Source organism: Neolamprologus multifasciatus, chromosome 6 (assembly GCF_963576455.1).
Source record: "Neolamprologus multifasciatus chromosome 6, fNeoMul1.2, whole genome shotgun sequence".
NCBI classification, from domain to species: domain Eukaryota; kingdom Metazoa; phylum Chordata; class Actinopteri; order Cichliformes; family Cichlidae; genus Neolamprologus; species Neolamprologus multifasciatus.
Window position 1 is genome coordinate 8,398,631 of NC_140444.1, and position 16,736 is coordinate 8,415,366.

General features: G+C 38.9%; 2 protein-coding genes across 2 annotated transcripts; both read left to right on the forward strand.

Moving 5' to 3' along the window:
* Positions 1-53: 53 nt before the first annotated feature.
* Positions 54-5,077, forward strand: ntan1 (N-terminal asparagine amidase). Its single transcript, XM_085161461.1, has 10 exons — positions 54-472; positions 1,455-1,557; positions 2,437-2,502; positions 2,921-3,029; positions 3,119-3,192; positions 3,287-3,340; positions 3,440-3,493; positions 3,576-3,673; positions 3,950-4,063; positions 4,171-5,077. The coding sequence occupies exons 1-10, from the start codon at positions 392-394 to the stop codon at positions 4,339-4,341; spliced, it is 924 nt and encodes a 307-aa protein (XP_085017587.1). The 5' UTR covers positions 54-391; the 3' UTR covers positions 4,342-5,077.
* Positions 5,078-9,430: 4,353 nt separating this feature from the next.
* Positions 9,431-15,757, forward strand: LOC146516324 (mpv17-like protein). The gene is made up of 4 exons (XM_085161474.1): positions 9,431-10,097; positions 12,012-12,082; positions 12,281-12,310; positions 13,675-15,757. The coding sequence occupies exons 1-4, from the start codon at positions 9,794-9,796 to the stop codon at positions 13,915-13,917; spliced, it is 648 nt and encodes a 215-aa protein (XP_085017600.1). The 5' UTR covers positions 9,431-9,793; the 3' UTR covers positions 13,918-15,757.
* Positions 15,758-16,736: the final 979 nt, after the last annotated feature.

The following is a 16,736-nucleotide window of genomic DNA, read 5'->3' on the forward strand; positions in this document are numbered from 1 at the left end:
ATGGTGAATATGATAAGTGTAAACAATGCGCTTTTTATCGCTGTGTGGCGTCAAAACTTTGGGCCCTATTTTACGGTGAAAAGGCAAAGTGAGATGGAGGGACCTTAAAATGATCTCCACAAAGAAGTTAAAAAAGCTCTGTGTTGACACAAATCTCATGCTTTTAACGAAGAACATAAGGAATCTCTAACTCAGCAGTAGGGGGCGCTAATGCTTCACCTGGAGCATCCGACTGTGAAGCGACGAAGAAAAGTCTTCCAGGAAGTTCAAGCAGATGGGTGGAACCAATGACTGTACTGAGTAATGACTTTAGCATGTGATATTTAAAGATAGTAATATGAAGTTTTTGCTCTTCGTGACAACCACTGTAAAGTTCACATAGCCTGAAGAAATGCCTTTGTTCATTCAAAATAAACCGCTTGACCGCATAAGATCGACAGCGGACCTGTTCGACAAAAATCCACATTTACAGGTTTGTTTTTGCAAAAGTGTGGCTGCTATAGTTAGCTCCTCCTTTTCATTTAATAGGAATTGTCTGTATATCGTTATGCTAACAAAATCGCAGTTGATAATTTACTAACATAGCAGATTTAACTGTCTCTAAAGTAACCAAGTAAGTGTCAGTGGTTGTAAATCTGTGCATGAAGCAAAAAACCAAACCTAATAAGTTACACAGGAATGATTTCTAGAACTGCACTACGACTACGTTTCAGGTACCTTAAATATAGATTTCGTTTATAGCTATAGATATCCAGTGTGGACTAATAACGAACATGAAAAAGATTCAAACCCTCAATAACAGTAACATCCACATAAACAAATAATTTACACATAAATGTCGCTTTGCCAAATCCCAATTCCATCCCAAATCCTCGAGATGGGTAGGATACCTGTGCTTAGCTCAGAATAAGATTCATTCAAGCCTTCTTACTTTGTTCCTTTATTTTGGTAATCTAGTCTTCAAATCTTCTTTAACTGTATGTCAGTTAGTTGTTTTTTGTTTTTGTTTTTTAGTAAGGGGAAGTTGAAAGATAAAATAACAAGATAAATGAAAAAATAATATTCACTGCGTTTATTGCACTGGTCTCATTTCAGCTCAGTGAGAGAGTCTTCACTGCACCTTGCTTTTGTTTATGGTCACACTATTGTGTCTCTCAGTCATACTGTGAGAGTGGAGCAGACAGTGAGAGGAAAAGTGAAATAATATTAAGCTGCTGAAAATTGCAAATTGTTGCAGGAAGTGCAATAAAACTACCCAACTAAAGTTTCACCGAACATAACTACTAGTAACCCCCTGTAAACCTGCTGGCCCGCATCCCGTCGTCCCCAATAATTGATCCAGCTTTACAAGTCAGGATCAGAACAAATATCCGAGTCAAATACTAAATCAGTTTGTGTTGTTTTCTTTGTTTTATCACTTTGAACCATTTAACTATTTTGCTTTCATGTCACAGGAAAAGGCAAAAGCATTTCGGTCTAAGCCGCTTGTTGATGTTGATCCAAAGTGCCTCCTGTATGTCCATCAGAGGGAGTTTGCTGCAACAACACCAGCAGACAGTGAGTAAAACAAAATACTGGAAACATGGCATCACAAGGCTGTATACACACTGATACATAAGACTTTTATTATGTCTACACATTACCCTCACACAGCTTTGATCTTTTAGGGCCCACATAACAGAGATGGGTGGAGATGCTGTTGAACCAGTTTTAGCTTGAAAACTCAAGGGTTATGTTTTGGGCTGGACAGGCAAAAACAGAGGCTACTGAAAAAGAAGACATAGACATTTTCACTTCCCAGTTTTGTCATATCAGTTACAAAAATGAAGCCGAAGCCTTGCAGCTAAGCTCTCACACATTTTGTAATTTTACTCCGCTTGTGTCTGCACTTTACTTTAATTGCCAAAGCATTAAAATGATGGATGGATAACGTGCCTGGTACCCACTCTAATATGTAGCAGTATGTGGAATAAATCCCAGTCTATGTTGTCTGCCTTATATTCATGAATTACTTTCAGTGACAGTTCCACCTCATCATCAAGCTAGGTAAAGAAATCTTTGGGGTTACTTTTTGCCATTGCTGCTCAACCTCAAGTGCAAAAAACTCTTGGCTTCATCATGTTGATTGGTTGCTTTAAAGGAAAAAAATATTTTCCCATGAAAAACTGAATGAATGCATCTCCTGCAGGCTGGTGTCACATCACAGCTTTAAGTCTGCATTCAGCCAACAACAGAAACCTTAGCAGTGTGTGATGAAGTCTGACCACTGAATAGCTTTTGGATCAAGAATTATTCTAAGCATCACTCTGCTTTTATTCATTTATTTATTTATGGACTATTTGGTATAAAATTCAGCACTTCAGCACGTTTACTTGGTCTTCCAGATCATGTGATGCACTGTAACAGTAACATGCTTTGTTGTCTTATTTCTAACAGAATGCGTTTCAGTCATTGGATCTGATGATGCCACAACCTGCCATTTGATTGTGCTGCGGCACACTGGTGAGAAATCCTTTACCACATTTGGGGCGATCGTGGCTCAAGAGTTGGCAGTTCGTCTTGTAATCGGAAGGTTGCCCGTTTGAGCCCCGGCTCCAACAGTCTCGGTCGTTGTGTCCTTGGGCAAGACACTTCACCCGTTGCCTACTGGTGGTGGTCAGAGGGCCCGGTGGCGCCAGTGTCCGGCAGCCTCGCCTCTGTCAGTGCGCCCCAGGGCGGCTGTGGCTACAATGTAGCTTGCCATCACCACTGTGTGAATGTGTGGATGACTGAATGTGTAAAGCGCTTTGGGGTCCTTAGGGACTAGTAAAGCGCTATACAAATACAGGCCATTTACCATTTTACCATTTGTGCTAAGGCATTATAAAAGGAAACTGTATTTTGAATTTGTGGTTAACAATTACGTTTCATTATTTCTTAGGAAGTGGAGCAGTTTGCCTAGGTCATTGTGACGGTTCCAGCACTTGGTCTGAAGTACCACTCCTCGTGAAAGCGGTGACATCACTGAGTGATGCTTGTAAGGAGGGCAGGTATGACACACACATAAAAAAGCAGTAAAATTCCAGATTATTCAACTAATTAATTAATTTACATTTCTCCTCTCCTTTCCAATATGCAGACTTGAGCTCCATCTTGTCGGGGGATTCAATGACGACTCAAAAACATCCCATAACCTCAGCCTTGATATACTGGGTATAACCTTACAAACTTACTTCATGTTACACTGCAGTGTAACGCAGCAGCAGCGGACCTTGCGTAACTTAAATGGCTTTTTATCACTTCACAGCAGCGTTCCAGGTACAGAAGGAGGATATTCATCTGGAAACATGCTGCATCACAGGTAACTTTGTTTTGTTTGTTTTAACTGTTGAAGACTGTTTAGATACACCTGTCAAAACAAAACCTTTGCTCTAATCGTGCCTTCGATTCGCTGTTGTAGAAATGAACGATGTGGTTGTTAATGGAACTCACAGACCTGTAGTATATGGAATTGGTAAGTGATACTGTTACAGAACAGGATCCAGTGCTTTCGTGGTATTCAGCCTTTAATATGTTGTGACTTTGTTTCTGAACAGGTGTAGATGTTAAAACAGGGGACGTTTACCCCGCCTCCTTCCCTCATAAAGGCCCTGCGGAGGAGCTGCGATCAGCACGGACCTTCACGGGAGGAGAGGTGCTCTGCAAACATGACATGATGGGATTTTTTTGAGAGTAAAATGCATGTTTGGCTATACACAATTTTCAGTTGTCTACCTCATATTTAATCAGTCTGTTAATTTTGAAAGAGATCCTCAGATTACATCATCACTGATTTTTTTTTCTGACTTCCAGTACTTATTGAAGTGACTTAAAAATGTTTTCACAAGTCTGTTGTTATTTTTATGTTTAGTTTTTGTTTTTTGCTGGCAAAAAACTAAAACATACCAATTAAAATAATCATCCCTTGCAGATGGTTAACATATATGACTCGAGTCGGGGACTCTTTCAAATCGGCCCGTGCACATGGTCTCAGAATCTGGATATTGCCTTCTGGTTGTCACAGAATGACGACACAATTTTAAAGGTAACGTTATTGGAAGTTATTGTCTTTGGTTGTTAACCAATGACAAGAAGCTTTTTTGTGAGTATATAAAACAGACTATGACTTTGGTATTTCGTCCTCTTATTTAGTACCTGTCCACCTCTCCGAGGGCTGAGCCACCGCACTTTGTCCAGCATATGAAGTCCACTATTCAATTCCTTTTAGACCACCCCAACTCTGAAAGCCTGTTTCCAGGGGGTCAACCACAGTTCTACCACAGGACGGAGACTGGGGACTGGGAGAGGGTTGTCCAGTCATAGAGTCAAACTCTTTTCTCGCTGAACCTTAACCCAGTAGCTGACTTTTTTTTGTCTCTCAGCTCAGTGGGATGCACTGTGACCCTCTCACCTGATTTCTGTTCTGTGTTTATTGTGTCTTAAAATGGAGTTTACTTTACTTGAACATGTATCTGTTGAATTGCTTTCCTGACTCATCTGGCTGGTCCAGTGGAATGAGTAGAGGCAGTGTCTTTGTTCGTGCCTCTAATAGTTTTTCTCACTTTCAGGACTTCATACGAAGTGTGCTGTACTGCAGCAAGTTCAGGATAAGGTCCTACTGCTTCTTTGTTTTCCCTTTTTAAAGGAAATCATTTACAGTGTCTCACCAGGTGTCCCAAGTGCTGACCTTTTCCACATTATGGGTTCAGTATTAGTCAAGTGTTAGAATCAGTTTCAGATGTGATACAGCTCTGATTGATTACCTCCTCTCCCAAAGCCAGAAGACAGTAGACATATAAAAGTTAAGAAATTAATGTGCAGCTACAATTTCTATCATGTATTTTGATGAACAATTAAATTCTTCATTGTGTAATAGTTAAAGTTTATTTTTTGACTAAAAACACATCTACTGCGTAAAAGATATTTTATCATAAGCTATATTCTTTTGCAGACCTGGCTAAGAATATGTTTGTTTTACAAACTGCATGTGTACATTTGTATGGTAATCTGCAGTGTGGATGTTATGGATTGTTTTTTAATTAAGGAAAATGCGGTTTTACTAGTTTTGCCTGATAAAAATTTCATTCATGGCCTTTTCATCAGTTGTGTTTTAAGGTGCTTGATAAATTCAGTGTAAATTGTTGGAACTTGTGAACATGCTGTATTTGTTGAGAAATAAATGTGAATGAGGACATCTGTTTTGAATGCTCGCATTGTTCAGATCGAAAAATACATTTTTGGTTGATAATTTGCAACAGTTTGCTCAAATGCCATTTGTAAAAAGTGTCAATGTGTTTTATTAGATAAAATGTGTGTGTCTGTGCTCTAGATGCAAATCAGTACATTCCATTATCATTTTAAAACCTAGAAATCCCTACATGACCAGGTTCCTGCTCCTACAAATCTTCTGAGACATAAATTCCAGCAGTCAACACCTCTATTCATCGGATCAGGGCCTTTTTCCGTGATCTAATTTTGAATCCAGAGCAGACCACGTTTTGGAGGTGTTGGCATCTAAACTTTGGAAAGGCATTCTTCCTTCTGTCAGGTAACTTAAATCAATGCTTCATTTTCATTTTAAATTAGCTTTTCCTGCAACATACACAGTAGGTTCTTTGTAAGTATGCCTGTGTGAGTGCATGTACTTATGCTTGAATGCGTGTTTGTGTGTACTTTATGCCTAGGTGTGTACTGTGTGCTGGGTTATGTGCAGTGCTTAGGTTTTTATTTATTTATTTTGAGGGGGTGAGGGGTATCCTAAATGCTCCTTATTAGTGGCTTCAAATGTGCTATACAGACTAAACTGTTACTGTCAGAAGAACTGATGAACTGGGGTCTGACAGTTCACATTTCTTAAAGAATCTGTGTCTTCTGCTGGACTGCATTACACATGTATTGCGGAGGGGGGGAGGGGGGGCAGTAAATAAAAGTCCTCATTCCTGTAAATTCAGCAATATCTACAGTTGTTTGTGTCACTTTTAGATCAACTTCTTGTAGGATTGATTTGATTCAACTCTTCTTCTTTAGCTGTTCTCCTTAGGGGTCACCACACAGGACCATCTGCCCCACCTTATCCCTAGCATTCTCTTCTGTCACACCAACCTTATTATGGATTAAACTCAATGGAATTTAGTATAATAGTTAACGCCCACTCACATCCTGGGCCATCTGACCTCAGGAATTCGCATGATAAGGTGGGGCCAGGTTTCACAATGAACTCCCCCGAAACTCTGGCTGATTGGGACCCACACCCAGTTTCACACCTTGGCTCAGGCGATTAGAGGATCATCAGGGGGTCCTTTTGTCCCTCTGTGGGGGGATACTCCCACTAGGTTTATATCTGGGACTCTCCACCATTTGACCTTAGAACCGAAGAAGCTTCTCGGATGAGAGGTGAAACGTCTTCAAGCAACTTAAAGAAGTCCAGACCCTTTTCTTTGCAAGCTCCTTTGACTACAATGACCTGGATGACTGAGAACCTTCACAGACATATAATTAGTCAAGTATTTTACTGACTTACCTTTTACTTGACTTTTGCATTGTGCTACTTTTATACCTCTACTCCACTTTATTGTGGATGTAAATCTTGTACTCTGTTCTCCAAACGATTTATTTGAAAGCTTTAGTTACTTATTCTTTTGCTACCTATTAATGTTAGACCGTCATAGATTTAAATTAATATAAAGTTAAAGTTATATACACATTTGTAAAATCATACAATACATACATAATCCTTCGATCCTAAATATGATCAACCTATCTCTAATAATCGGCTATGTACCACAGGCCTTCAAGGTGGCTGTATAAACCTTTACTCAAAAAGCCATCTCTAGACCCAGCAGTCTTAGCTAATTATAGGCCAATCTCCAACCTTCCTTTCATATCAAAAATCCTTGAAAGAGTAGTTGTCAAACAGCTAACAGATCATCTGCAGAGGAATGGCTTATTTGAAGAGTTTCAGTCAGGTTTCAGAGCTCATCACAGCACAGAAACAGCTTTAGTGAAGGTTACAAATGATCTTCTGACAGTGGACTCATCTCTGTGCTTGTCCTGCTAGACCTTAGTGCAGCATTCGATACTGTTGACCATAATATCCTATTAGAGCGATTAGAACATGCTGTAGGTATTACAGGTACTTCACTGCAGTGGTTTGTATCATATCTATCTAATAGATTCCAATTTGTACATGTAAATGGAGAGTCCTCTTCACACACTAAGGTCAATTATGGTGTTCCACAGGGTTCGGTGCTAGGACCAATTCTGTTTACATTATACATGCTTCCCCAAGGCAGCATCATTAGAAGACATAGTATCCATTTTCACTGCTATGCAGATGACACCCAACTCTATCTGTCCAGGAAGCCAGGTAACACACACCAATTAGTTAAACTGCAGGAATGTCTTAAAGACATAAAGACCTGGATGGCTGCTAACTTTCTCTTAATTCAGATAAAACTGAGGTTATTGTACTCGGCCCTGAAAATCTTAGAAATATGGTATCTAACCAGATTCTTACTCTGGATGGCATTACCTTGGCCTCCAGTAACGCTGTGAGGAACCTTGGAGTCATTTTTGACCAGGACATGTCCTTCAACACACAACAATTATGTAAGACTGCTTTCTTCCATTTGCGCAACATCTCTAAAGTTAGAAATATCCTGTCTCTTAGTGACACTGAAAAACTAGTTCATGGATTTATTACTTCCAGGCTGGACTACTGTAATTCATTATTATCAGGATGTCCTAAAAACTCGCTGAAAAGCCTTCAGCTAACGGTCGCAGCAGATGGCTGCCCCTCCCTGAGCCTGCTCATAGGGGGTCATATGATTGTTGGGTTTTTCTCTGTACCTATGAAGCGCCTTGAGGTGACTTTTGTTGTGATTTGGCGCTATATAAATAAAATTGAAGTGAATTGAACCTTCATGGATAATAATCATGATCCAGTATTATTATCAGTGTTGGGAAGGTTACTTTTAAAATGTATTCCATTACAGATTACAGAATGCATGCCCCAAAATGTATTCTGTAACGTATTCCGTTACGTTACTCAATGAGAGTAACGTATTCTGAATACTTTGGATTACTTAATATCCAAAATATTAATATATTATCATGCTGTTTACAACTACGTGAATGTACTATTGCTGTGATTTATTACTGTTACTGAAGGTCCGCGGCTCTGAACCGTAGTAAAGGGACCTCTGGCTAATACGGTGGGTTCTGTGTCGGGCTCGTAGCCGAAAAATAGCTTTACTTTGTTGTGTGGGTCAACTTTGCTTGCGAGAGACAGAGAGAGGCGTTGAAAGGCTGCTCCAACGGAACTTATTGTTTTTGGAGGAAAACACGAACACGGTGTACTCTCGAGTCTTAATAGCTTACTTACAACTGGGCTAGTCAGGCACTCTTCTTGGCTGCAGTGGTTATTATTATATTTACATGCTTCCAGCTCCCGTTTTTGCTCGATGACAGCTCGTACTTTTCCTTTTTCTCCCTCCCTCGCTCACAGACACATAACGGGTATGGCAGTCCATTCTCACTGCAGCACCCGACTACACTGCCTATGATGCTACATTCTTTAGAGCTATACCGGTAGCATTCTGCCTATTAGCTTAGCACAACAACAACAAAAAGGCGCTCTCTCACCCAGGAAACACGCAGAGAGAGAGTGGCACCCTGTAACCATGGCAACCGTAACGCTGCCGCCTGGAACAACAGAACGTAGCTGTCAAACAAAACCCAAACAGTCCTGACCCCTGACAATATGAAACAGGGAAGTACCACCGTGTAATCCATTTATTTCAACAAAGTAACTGTATTCTAAATACCACCCTTTTATACGGTAACTGTAACGAAATACAATTACTCATATTTTGTATTTTAAATACGTAACGGCGGTACATGTATTCCGTTACTCCCCAACACTGTTAATGAATAACAGGCTTACAAAGTGGTGAAAGTCATAAACCAGCTTATGTTGTAGTAGAAAGGTTTAAACATAAAGATATAATTAAAGTACCCCAAAAAGGCAGTTATTATACAGAATAATAATCAGTATTGGGGAGTAACGGAATACATGCACCGCCGTTACATATTTAAAATACAAAATATATATATAATAATATTCTTATTTCGCCACTGTGACTACAACTGAAAAACACAGTTGTAATCTCCGTCCTTGGTAGCCTGTGTTATTATAGCCTGTGTTATTATCCCCTGAACGGACCCTGTCAGTACTGCCAGTGATTTTCTGCAGAGAAGATTTAGATTTGAAGTCGAGTCTTTGATCTGTGGCCCTTGAGATGCTGGATCTATTAGCCTTGCCATGATGTAAAGAAGACATTATTTGACAGAGAAGCCTTCGCACTTCACGGTCTGGTTGTTCATAAAAGCGTCACTTGAGGTAAGATCCTCGCGGTGAAGCGGACAAATTCCTCTGGACGTTCCAGCCCCGCCCCTTCAACGCTGCTTCTGTTTTTCACGTAAAAAGGGGGCGTAGTAAATTTAAGCAAAAGGAAGCTATCTTTGCGCCGGCTGTCAGTCCAGTCACCAGTTACAGCTGTATGGTGTTTGCCAAGCAAGTATCCTAGCAATGATTTTGTGTTTTTATAGCGTAAATTACACGAGAAACGTAAAGACTCGGTGGTAGGTGAATACTGTTATGTGGAGAGAGTGAAGATACGCGTTTAGCTAGCACATCACAGTCAATCGTTTTGTGGTTAAAAGGACTTGAAATAGGTTTTTATTTTCACTTCACGGGGTAACGGCAGCTAAAATAATGCTAAGGCTGTTTTTAAGACATGCCCGTCGCTTTCCGTGGGTTACCAACGTGACACTGTACGGCTGCCTGTTCGCCGGGGGGGACTTCGTCCACCAGTGGTTCTCCGGGAGGGAGACCATCGAGTGGAGACAAACACGGAACGTCGCGGTGGTCGCGTTTAGTTTCCATGGCAACTTCAATTTCTTCTGGATGCGTTTCCTGGAGAGGAGATTTCCCGGGAACTCTATCGGGATGGTGATGAGGAAGCTGTTCCTGGACCAGACGACGGCGGCACCCCTCGCCACCAGTGTCTTCTACACAGGTCGGTGGGCTGTGGGAGGCACAGGCTGGAGGATTTCTGACGGCGGTTAATGGTTAATCTCACAGCTGATCGCCTCTCTGTCCATTTGTAACCAGACCCATGCCCTCTCTGGGCTCCTTTCATGTGGCGTAATATCACCACTTGTTCCTTGTCTCGTGACACAGACGAGCAGAGGTCAAGTGAAAGACATGAAGGAGTGGATTATTACCACTAACTGGGCGGACTACGACTAATACTGCCAGCAGATATTGCTTCATTACAGTGGTTTACTTTAAATGGGAAGTGATAAAATTCCTCCCTATCAGAACACGGATTACAAAGGGATCTCAATCTTAGCAAGTTTTTAATAATAAATCTACAGAGGAAAAAAAAAATCAAAGAACAACTGCTTATTTAAACATTTGACATATCTGCTGTCAAAGCTTATGATTACAGCTTTGAGAGTACAAATAAGATTATAAGCGGGTTGTAATTTTCCTTGCAAAATACATTTTTGTTCATCAAATGACTAAAAATAACAGGAAACTGATTAGAATTTTCTTTAACATGCAGACCATTTGAGTCCTTGTATGTAGTCACTCCCCCAGAATGGCTCATTACAAGCCACAAAAATCCCCTGATTTTAGTGTTTATGTCTCCCGGTATGTGCTGATGTCGAGACATAATGCAGGGGGAAAAGATTTTTTTTTTTTTTTTTGGGGGGGGGGGGGGGGGGGGGGGGGGGGTACCGTAGAAATGGTTTTATTCAGCAGAGCAGAGCAGCTCAGTTGTTTTACAGTATTCATTACTGCTGAGCAAAAGTTGTTGTGGACTCGGGCGGTATTTTCACAATAAGCTATTGTGTAGCTTGTGCTTTCATGAGTTCCAGAAGTGTCAGTAAGGCTCCAATCCACTCAGATACAATCATAACAATATACAGCAATATTGCTGGTATAAATTTATCAGAACTTGTTATTGCAGTCTGTCACAAAACCTTTCTTTTGTAACTTCTTCTCTAAAATTGCTTCTACTGCTCAAAAAACTACAGATTTTATAACTATAACCTTAAAGGTTGAAAGTGGAATAATCGGTTTTATTTATTAACTATTGAAAGTTAAATTAAAAATTAACTAGAATCAAGATAGTATAGTAAAATTAATATTTTCCCTTTTTTGTTAGGGAATAATAACCAATACATGCAAGACAGATTAAAGAATTTATTCAGAAATGGAGATGGATGGATTTTTTAAAGCCAGACCAGCACGTTTAGTTAAACACAAACAACCTAACATGGACCTATTTGACTCACTTCAAATGTGGAAACAGTTGAATCCTTAAAAATTGAGATACAGAAATTAATGTATTTGGGGATTAGACTCAGATGACCCATCATGCCAGAATGAAATCCCAGCGGAGATATGATTTAGGACAGCATGCCCCGGAGTCTAAACGCTGCTGATGGTGAAAATGAATACAGAAGCTTTAATAGAGTTCTGGCTGAGGGGTTTAAACAAGATGGGGTAGAGGTGGGTTCTGTGGGAACAGAGATTTAAAACATGCAAAGCAGAGGCTGATTGGCACAAAGAAGGCGGGTGAGAAAATGACTGGACTAGAGTAATGACGTCAGTATTGAGATTGACGGTACAGGGAAGCAGTAGTCGTGTAGAAAACAGAAAAGCAGCTGAACACACAGGGAGGCAGGCAGATAAGTGATTACAGATCCTCATTGAACTTACACATAAGCTTCATAAACTCCATAATGATAGTGGGAAACAGTGTACACTGGGTTATTGTACTAATTTTTGTTTCAAATGTGGCTATGTTTATCAAGATCTTCAAAAAACATGACATGATTATTTAATATGTTTATACTGTACAAACTACATTGGTCTTCCTGCACTGCCTATAAATCAGTCAAATCTCATGTGCCTCCAGGTGTCAGTTTCTTGGAGGGCAAAGAAGACATCTTGGAAGACTGGAGAGAAAAATTCCTGAATACTTATAAGGTGAGTCACAGACACAGGCTGTTATTTTCTAAAGTCGTGACAGTTAACAGTACCTGTTTCAAAGCAGAAGAGTCCAATGTGTTGAGTGCTCAAATCCCAAACATCTGCAGTCTTATTAGTACAAACCGTTTATTAGGTGCTCTTCTGATTATGTTTTCTAGTTCTTATTTTGTGCTTTGTTTGTATCTCTCTTCTCAGACAGGGCTAATGTTCTGGCCATTCATGCAGGTAAATATCAGCAGCATCATCATCACCTTATGTCCATTAATATAATTGGGTGAAGCTATGTAGAGTAATTGTGCAATAAAGTTCAGGGACGAAGGGTATATATAAAAACAACACATTTTTTAGTGGCTAAACAAAGTGACCTGAGCATCATTTATTTAAAATGTTACTTATTCTGAGTAAGTACAGTATAATAAGAGGGACAGCTCAATGTCAACCAAAAGCATTTAATTTTGTGTAATGTACTAGTTATTTATAATTAGAGCTATTTGTATGTATTACAGCTATTTCTGTTGTATTTTGTAACTTTGTAATGTATTGCATTATTTATGTTAATTTAGCTAGTAACTTTTGTTACTGTCTTGGAGCAACTGACCAAATATTTTTCTCTGGGAAACAGTATTCTGACTCTAATTCAATGATCTGCTTTGCTACATTTGAACTATTTTCATCAAGCAAAGACCAAAAACAGACACCATCAGAAATCAAAGTCCATCATCCTCAGTGAGATCAGCAGAGCAAGGGGCACATGAAGGTTCAGGTTTAGACATAACAAAAAATAAGGACAATGCCAAGGTAGGAAGTAACACATGAAGAAAAACCAAGCTTAAGAAATAACCAAAAGACAAAAAGGTAAATGTGGAGAAATGAAGGCTCACACTAAACACGAAGACAGAGACAGGGGAACAAGGAGGACAAATGCATTAGCATTAAAGGATGAGGCAAAAGAGAGAACTGAGAGGGGAATCACTGAAGACACTTAGCACAAGTAATAAACTCAAAGTAGAAACTGAAGCTTAAACAGAAACCCAGCTAAATGGGCATCCAAAAAACTCCATGAAAACCAGAGAAGAAACCTAAGTCAAATACCACAATAAAGTTACAGTTCATTGTACTGCATTAGCAGCAGAAACATGAATCAAAACACAGGATTGTAAAATAATAGCTTATTACTATGAAACTATGAAGTAAAAACAAATAAAATATCCTGTAGTATCACAAAAATCAATCTCACCTTCAAAAACGGCGGTGGGCTCAGTGGGTGAGCAAGCGACGATATGCCGTATGACCAGAGAGCAGTAGGACCGGGTTTGAATCAAACCCTTAGCCCTTAGCTGCATGTCTTCCCCTCTCTCCCCCCGCTTTACTGTCTATCTACACCCTCTCTATCCAATAAAGGCTAAAAAAATAAAGGCTAAATACGTATCTGGGGAAGTGTTTTTCTGTGTTTCCTACGTACTGTATTGGGTCATTGTCCACACCTTTTACCCTCCAGTTGCTATCCATACCACTGTGTTAAATAGCAATCAGTAGACATTTATGACATAATGGTGATGACGATATGCTGTTTTCTCAATTTCTCTCAGTTTCTGAACTTTGCCTTGGTGCCTCTGTATGTGCGGACCACCTTCACTGGCTGCTGTGCCTTCATCTGGGCCACTTTCTTGTGCTTCTCACGTCAGACCGGTGACGGCACAGCTGGTGCTGCGCTGGCGTGGATGTTCCCTCATAAAGAAGATGATGCCGAATACACTAAAGAGAAAGTAGACCCAGAAGACAAGGTGGATGCCCCCAGCAAAGGGGCAAGACCATGTAAACCCACACAGTAGCAGAGTCAGTCGTTTTTATGGAAGGCGACAAAACGTCAGCTGGACTAGTGGACTGCGGTCTAACTCAGCTGATGTTACACTAACACTGCCAAGGTCACAGGTCGAAGACTCGGTGAGATAAGAGTGAAAGTGCTGAAAAAAACTCCAGCATCTTGAATGTATATGCAGAATATTTTTTATTATTTATGCAGTATATTAGCTCTGTGGGAAAACATTCAGATCTATCCTTCCATACCACAGTGACTATGACCATCGGCTCTTTTGTTCATTTTTATTAATGCCATCTTGTGTTTGTTCCACAAGTAAGGTCCTTTTTTTTAAAAAAAAAAATTAACTTGATTTGCTTGATTTGCACCAAAGTGAAAAACTGAATAGTGTACAAACGATTTCCACCATGTGGACACTGGCAGCTAATTTATTAGCTTAGAATTTTAATTAATGATGATTTGAGTCGCATTTTAAACATTTAAATCTCAGCTTAACCTTTCATCTTTGGCTGAAAGAGTGCCTGATCGCTAAGAAATATCCCAAATGTTTCCAGTTTACATTTTAGTACATGATGTACCGAATACAGACATACCCAGGTACCAGTTAGGATTGTCACAATGTACGATTTTTACCTCGCATGATTTTCATGGTCAAAATAATTCACTGATATTATTACAAAATCCATAAAAAACATCAACAAAAATAAAACTAAAGCAACAAGAAAGTCTGTAGGAATAGCTGTACAAACATGAAAGTAATAACAACCACAAAATTATCATAATTTCAGTTTTAAATATCACTGTTATTATGAATAACATCTATCATGACACCTCTAGTACCAACAATATGTGATATTGTTTTATATGGTTGTATTATCAATTTATAGGTGGATCATTTTTACATAAGAACGCTAATGAACTGAGTGCACAGTATGAATCCATTCAAGCACAAGAAAAATGTAATCAGCACTAAAACAGATCTGAAAACACAGTTTTGATTTGCACATTTTCAGTCATCGTCATTTCACTATTTAATATGCAGTACTGAGAAAGTTAAGGGCCGTGTTGGTCTAATAAAAACTGGGAAAGCTTGTCTCAAACATTCATTTACTTGAAAGGAAGAAATGTTGCCTGCCTGTTTTTGTAACCTTTGTTAATATTATACCATCGCATGGGCTCAACCATCTCTATAAATATTACTTTATAGATACTTTATAGAACTTGCCTGCATAAAAAATGTTAAATCACACACCTCTGGCTTTTATAAATCGAGTGCAGCTAGAGTACAGCAGTTTGTTATGTTATATATAGACTTTAATGGCATACTTCTCTTTTCTGTTTCACACAGATAATTAACTTTTTCTTTCTGTTTCCATGTACTACTGGAATTTATGGAGAGCGTTTTTGGTACGTTTGAGCCTAAAATACAGTTTGCGATTACATATTCATTCTGAGTGTGTGTGGTTATAACATTTCATCTGTCTCACAAGGCGAAATTAGTGCTGTTAATAACATATTAATATATGAAGCACTGCTGGATCTGAGGTAAAGAAGAACATTTTAATCACTACTGTATCTTTTATCAGAGATTGGAGTGTATGTTTCTTAATAATAACTTCCGATTTCCTGACTGTATGTGTGCTGATACCCTGGAGCTGAAATGTCCAAGAAATGAATATTCCTTTTGTTTCTATGCTATTTTTCCACAGTCAAAACCTTCTGTTTTTACTGGTTTTGTTGTCACAGAGCACAAATGGCTGCTGTTGACTGTGAAAACTCATCTAATTACTTCTGCACTAACCGCTGGAAATATAGTAATAATATTTATTGTTGAATAAATCGAAAAAATGTCATTAATTTATTGTTGGATTTTTTTCTTTTTACTGAGCACAGTGAGAACACTATTGTAGCTACACAAATGAAATGGACATTAATGAGCTTGGTCTTGTACCTACAACAGAACAATGGTCAATAGCCTCACAGGTTTCTTCACAAAAGGTGCCTTTTGTTTGTTTTGGCTTGAGTTCAAGAGGAAAATCCCTCCTATGGATTACTTGCCATTTAGATGGACTACAGGTATTTTGAGAATATGTCAATCAAAGCTTGTATATAAAGCACTTCCCACTCATAGTTGAACTCTATAGCCTTTGTACGCACTTTTGCAAGTTAGTAAACTTAAACAATGAAGCTCCCTTTTTCCATTAAAGTGGTTTCTAAATTTGTAACAGATTGTTCAAAAAGATGTTTGCCTGATTTTCCGTAAAGCAAACTGACCAACTGTGTGAAGTTGTCAGTTTTATATAGATGTGAGTCAAAGAAAAGCCTAAGGAGACAAATTGTTGAAGCGGTCTCACCAGAGACAGTATAATATTAAATTATTAACTTGCAATACACTGAATACAATCATCAAAAACATTAATGTTTACTAGGAAAATTAGTGGGCCTATTGTTTTCAGATAACGTATCCTTACTTATCCCTTAAGTTGGGAAACGGATTTATTACAGTTCACTAAGTTCATCATAACGAGTAACAAAATAGCTGAAAAAGCAGAATAATAAAAATATTTCAATAAAATGACAGCGTTGTTCATATATATTAGTGTGTATGCGCGCGCACTTCTATTCAGTGGAAAGCCTGCATTTGCGAAAGACGTCTTAGTGCAAGAAGAAACATAAATAAATTTGTATATATAATTGTATATATATATGAAATTTCAATTACTAAATAAAACATAGGTAAATATTTAGATTAGGTTGTGTGTTTTATTTTTTAATTTATTTTCCCCTCTTCTCTCAATGCGTTCTCGGTGATAGTGGGTGTCTCCCAGCCTT

Bases quoted from the DNA above. Each gene is read 5' to 3' on its own strand.
- ntan1 (XM_085161461.1), top strand. From the start codon at position 392: ATGCCTTTGTTCATTCAAAATAAACCGCTTGACCGCATAAGATCGACA. The intron at 2,503-2,920 runs GTGAGAAATCCT...ATTATTTCTTAG, and splicing joins GATTGTGCTGCGGCACACTG to GAAGTGGAGCAGTTTGCCTA. The intron at 3,341-3,439 runs GTAACTTTGTTT...TCGCTGTTGTAG, and splicing joins GGAAACATGCTGCATCACAG to AAATGAACGATGTGGTTGTT.
- LOC146516324 (XM_085161474.1), top strand. From the start codon at position 9,794: ATGCTAAGGCTGTTTTTAAGACATGCCCGTCGCTTTCCGTGGGTTACC. The intron at 12,083-12,280 runs GTGAGTCACAGA...CTCTCTTCTCAG, and splicing joins AATTCCTGAATACTTATAAG to ACAGGGCTAATGTTCTGGCC. The intron at 12,311-13,674 runs GTAAATATCAGC...AATTTCTCTCAG, and splicing joins TGTTCTGGCCATTCATGCAG to TTTCTGAACTTTGCCTTGGT.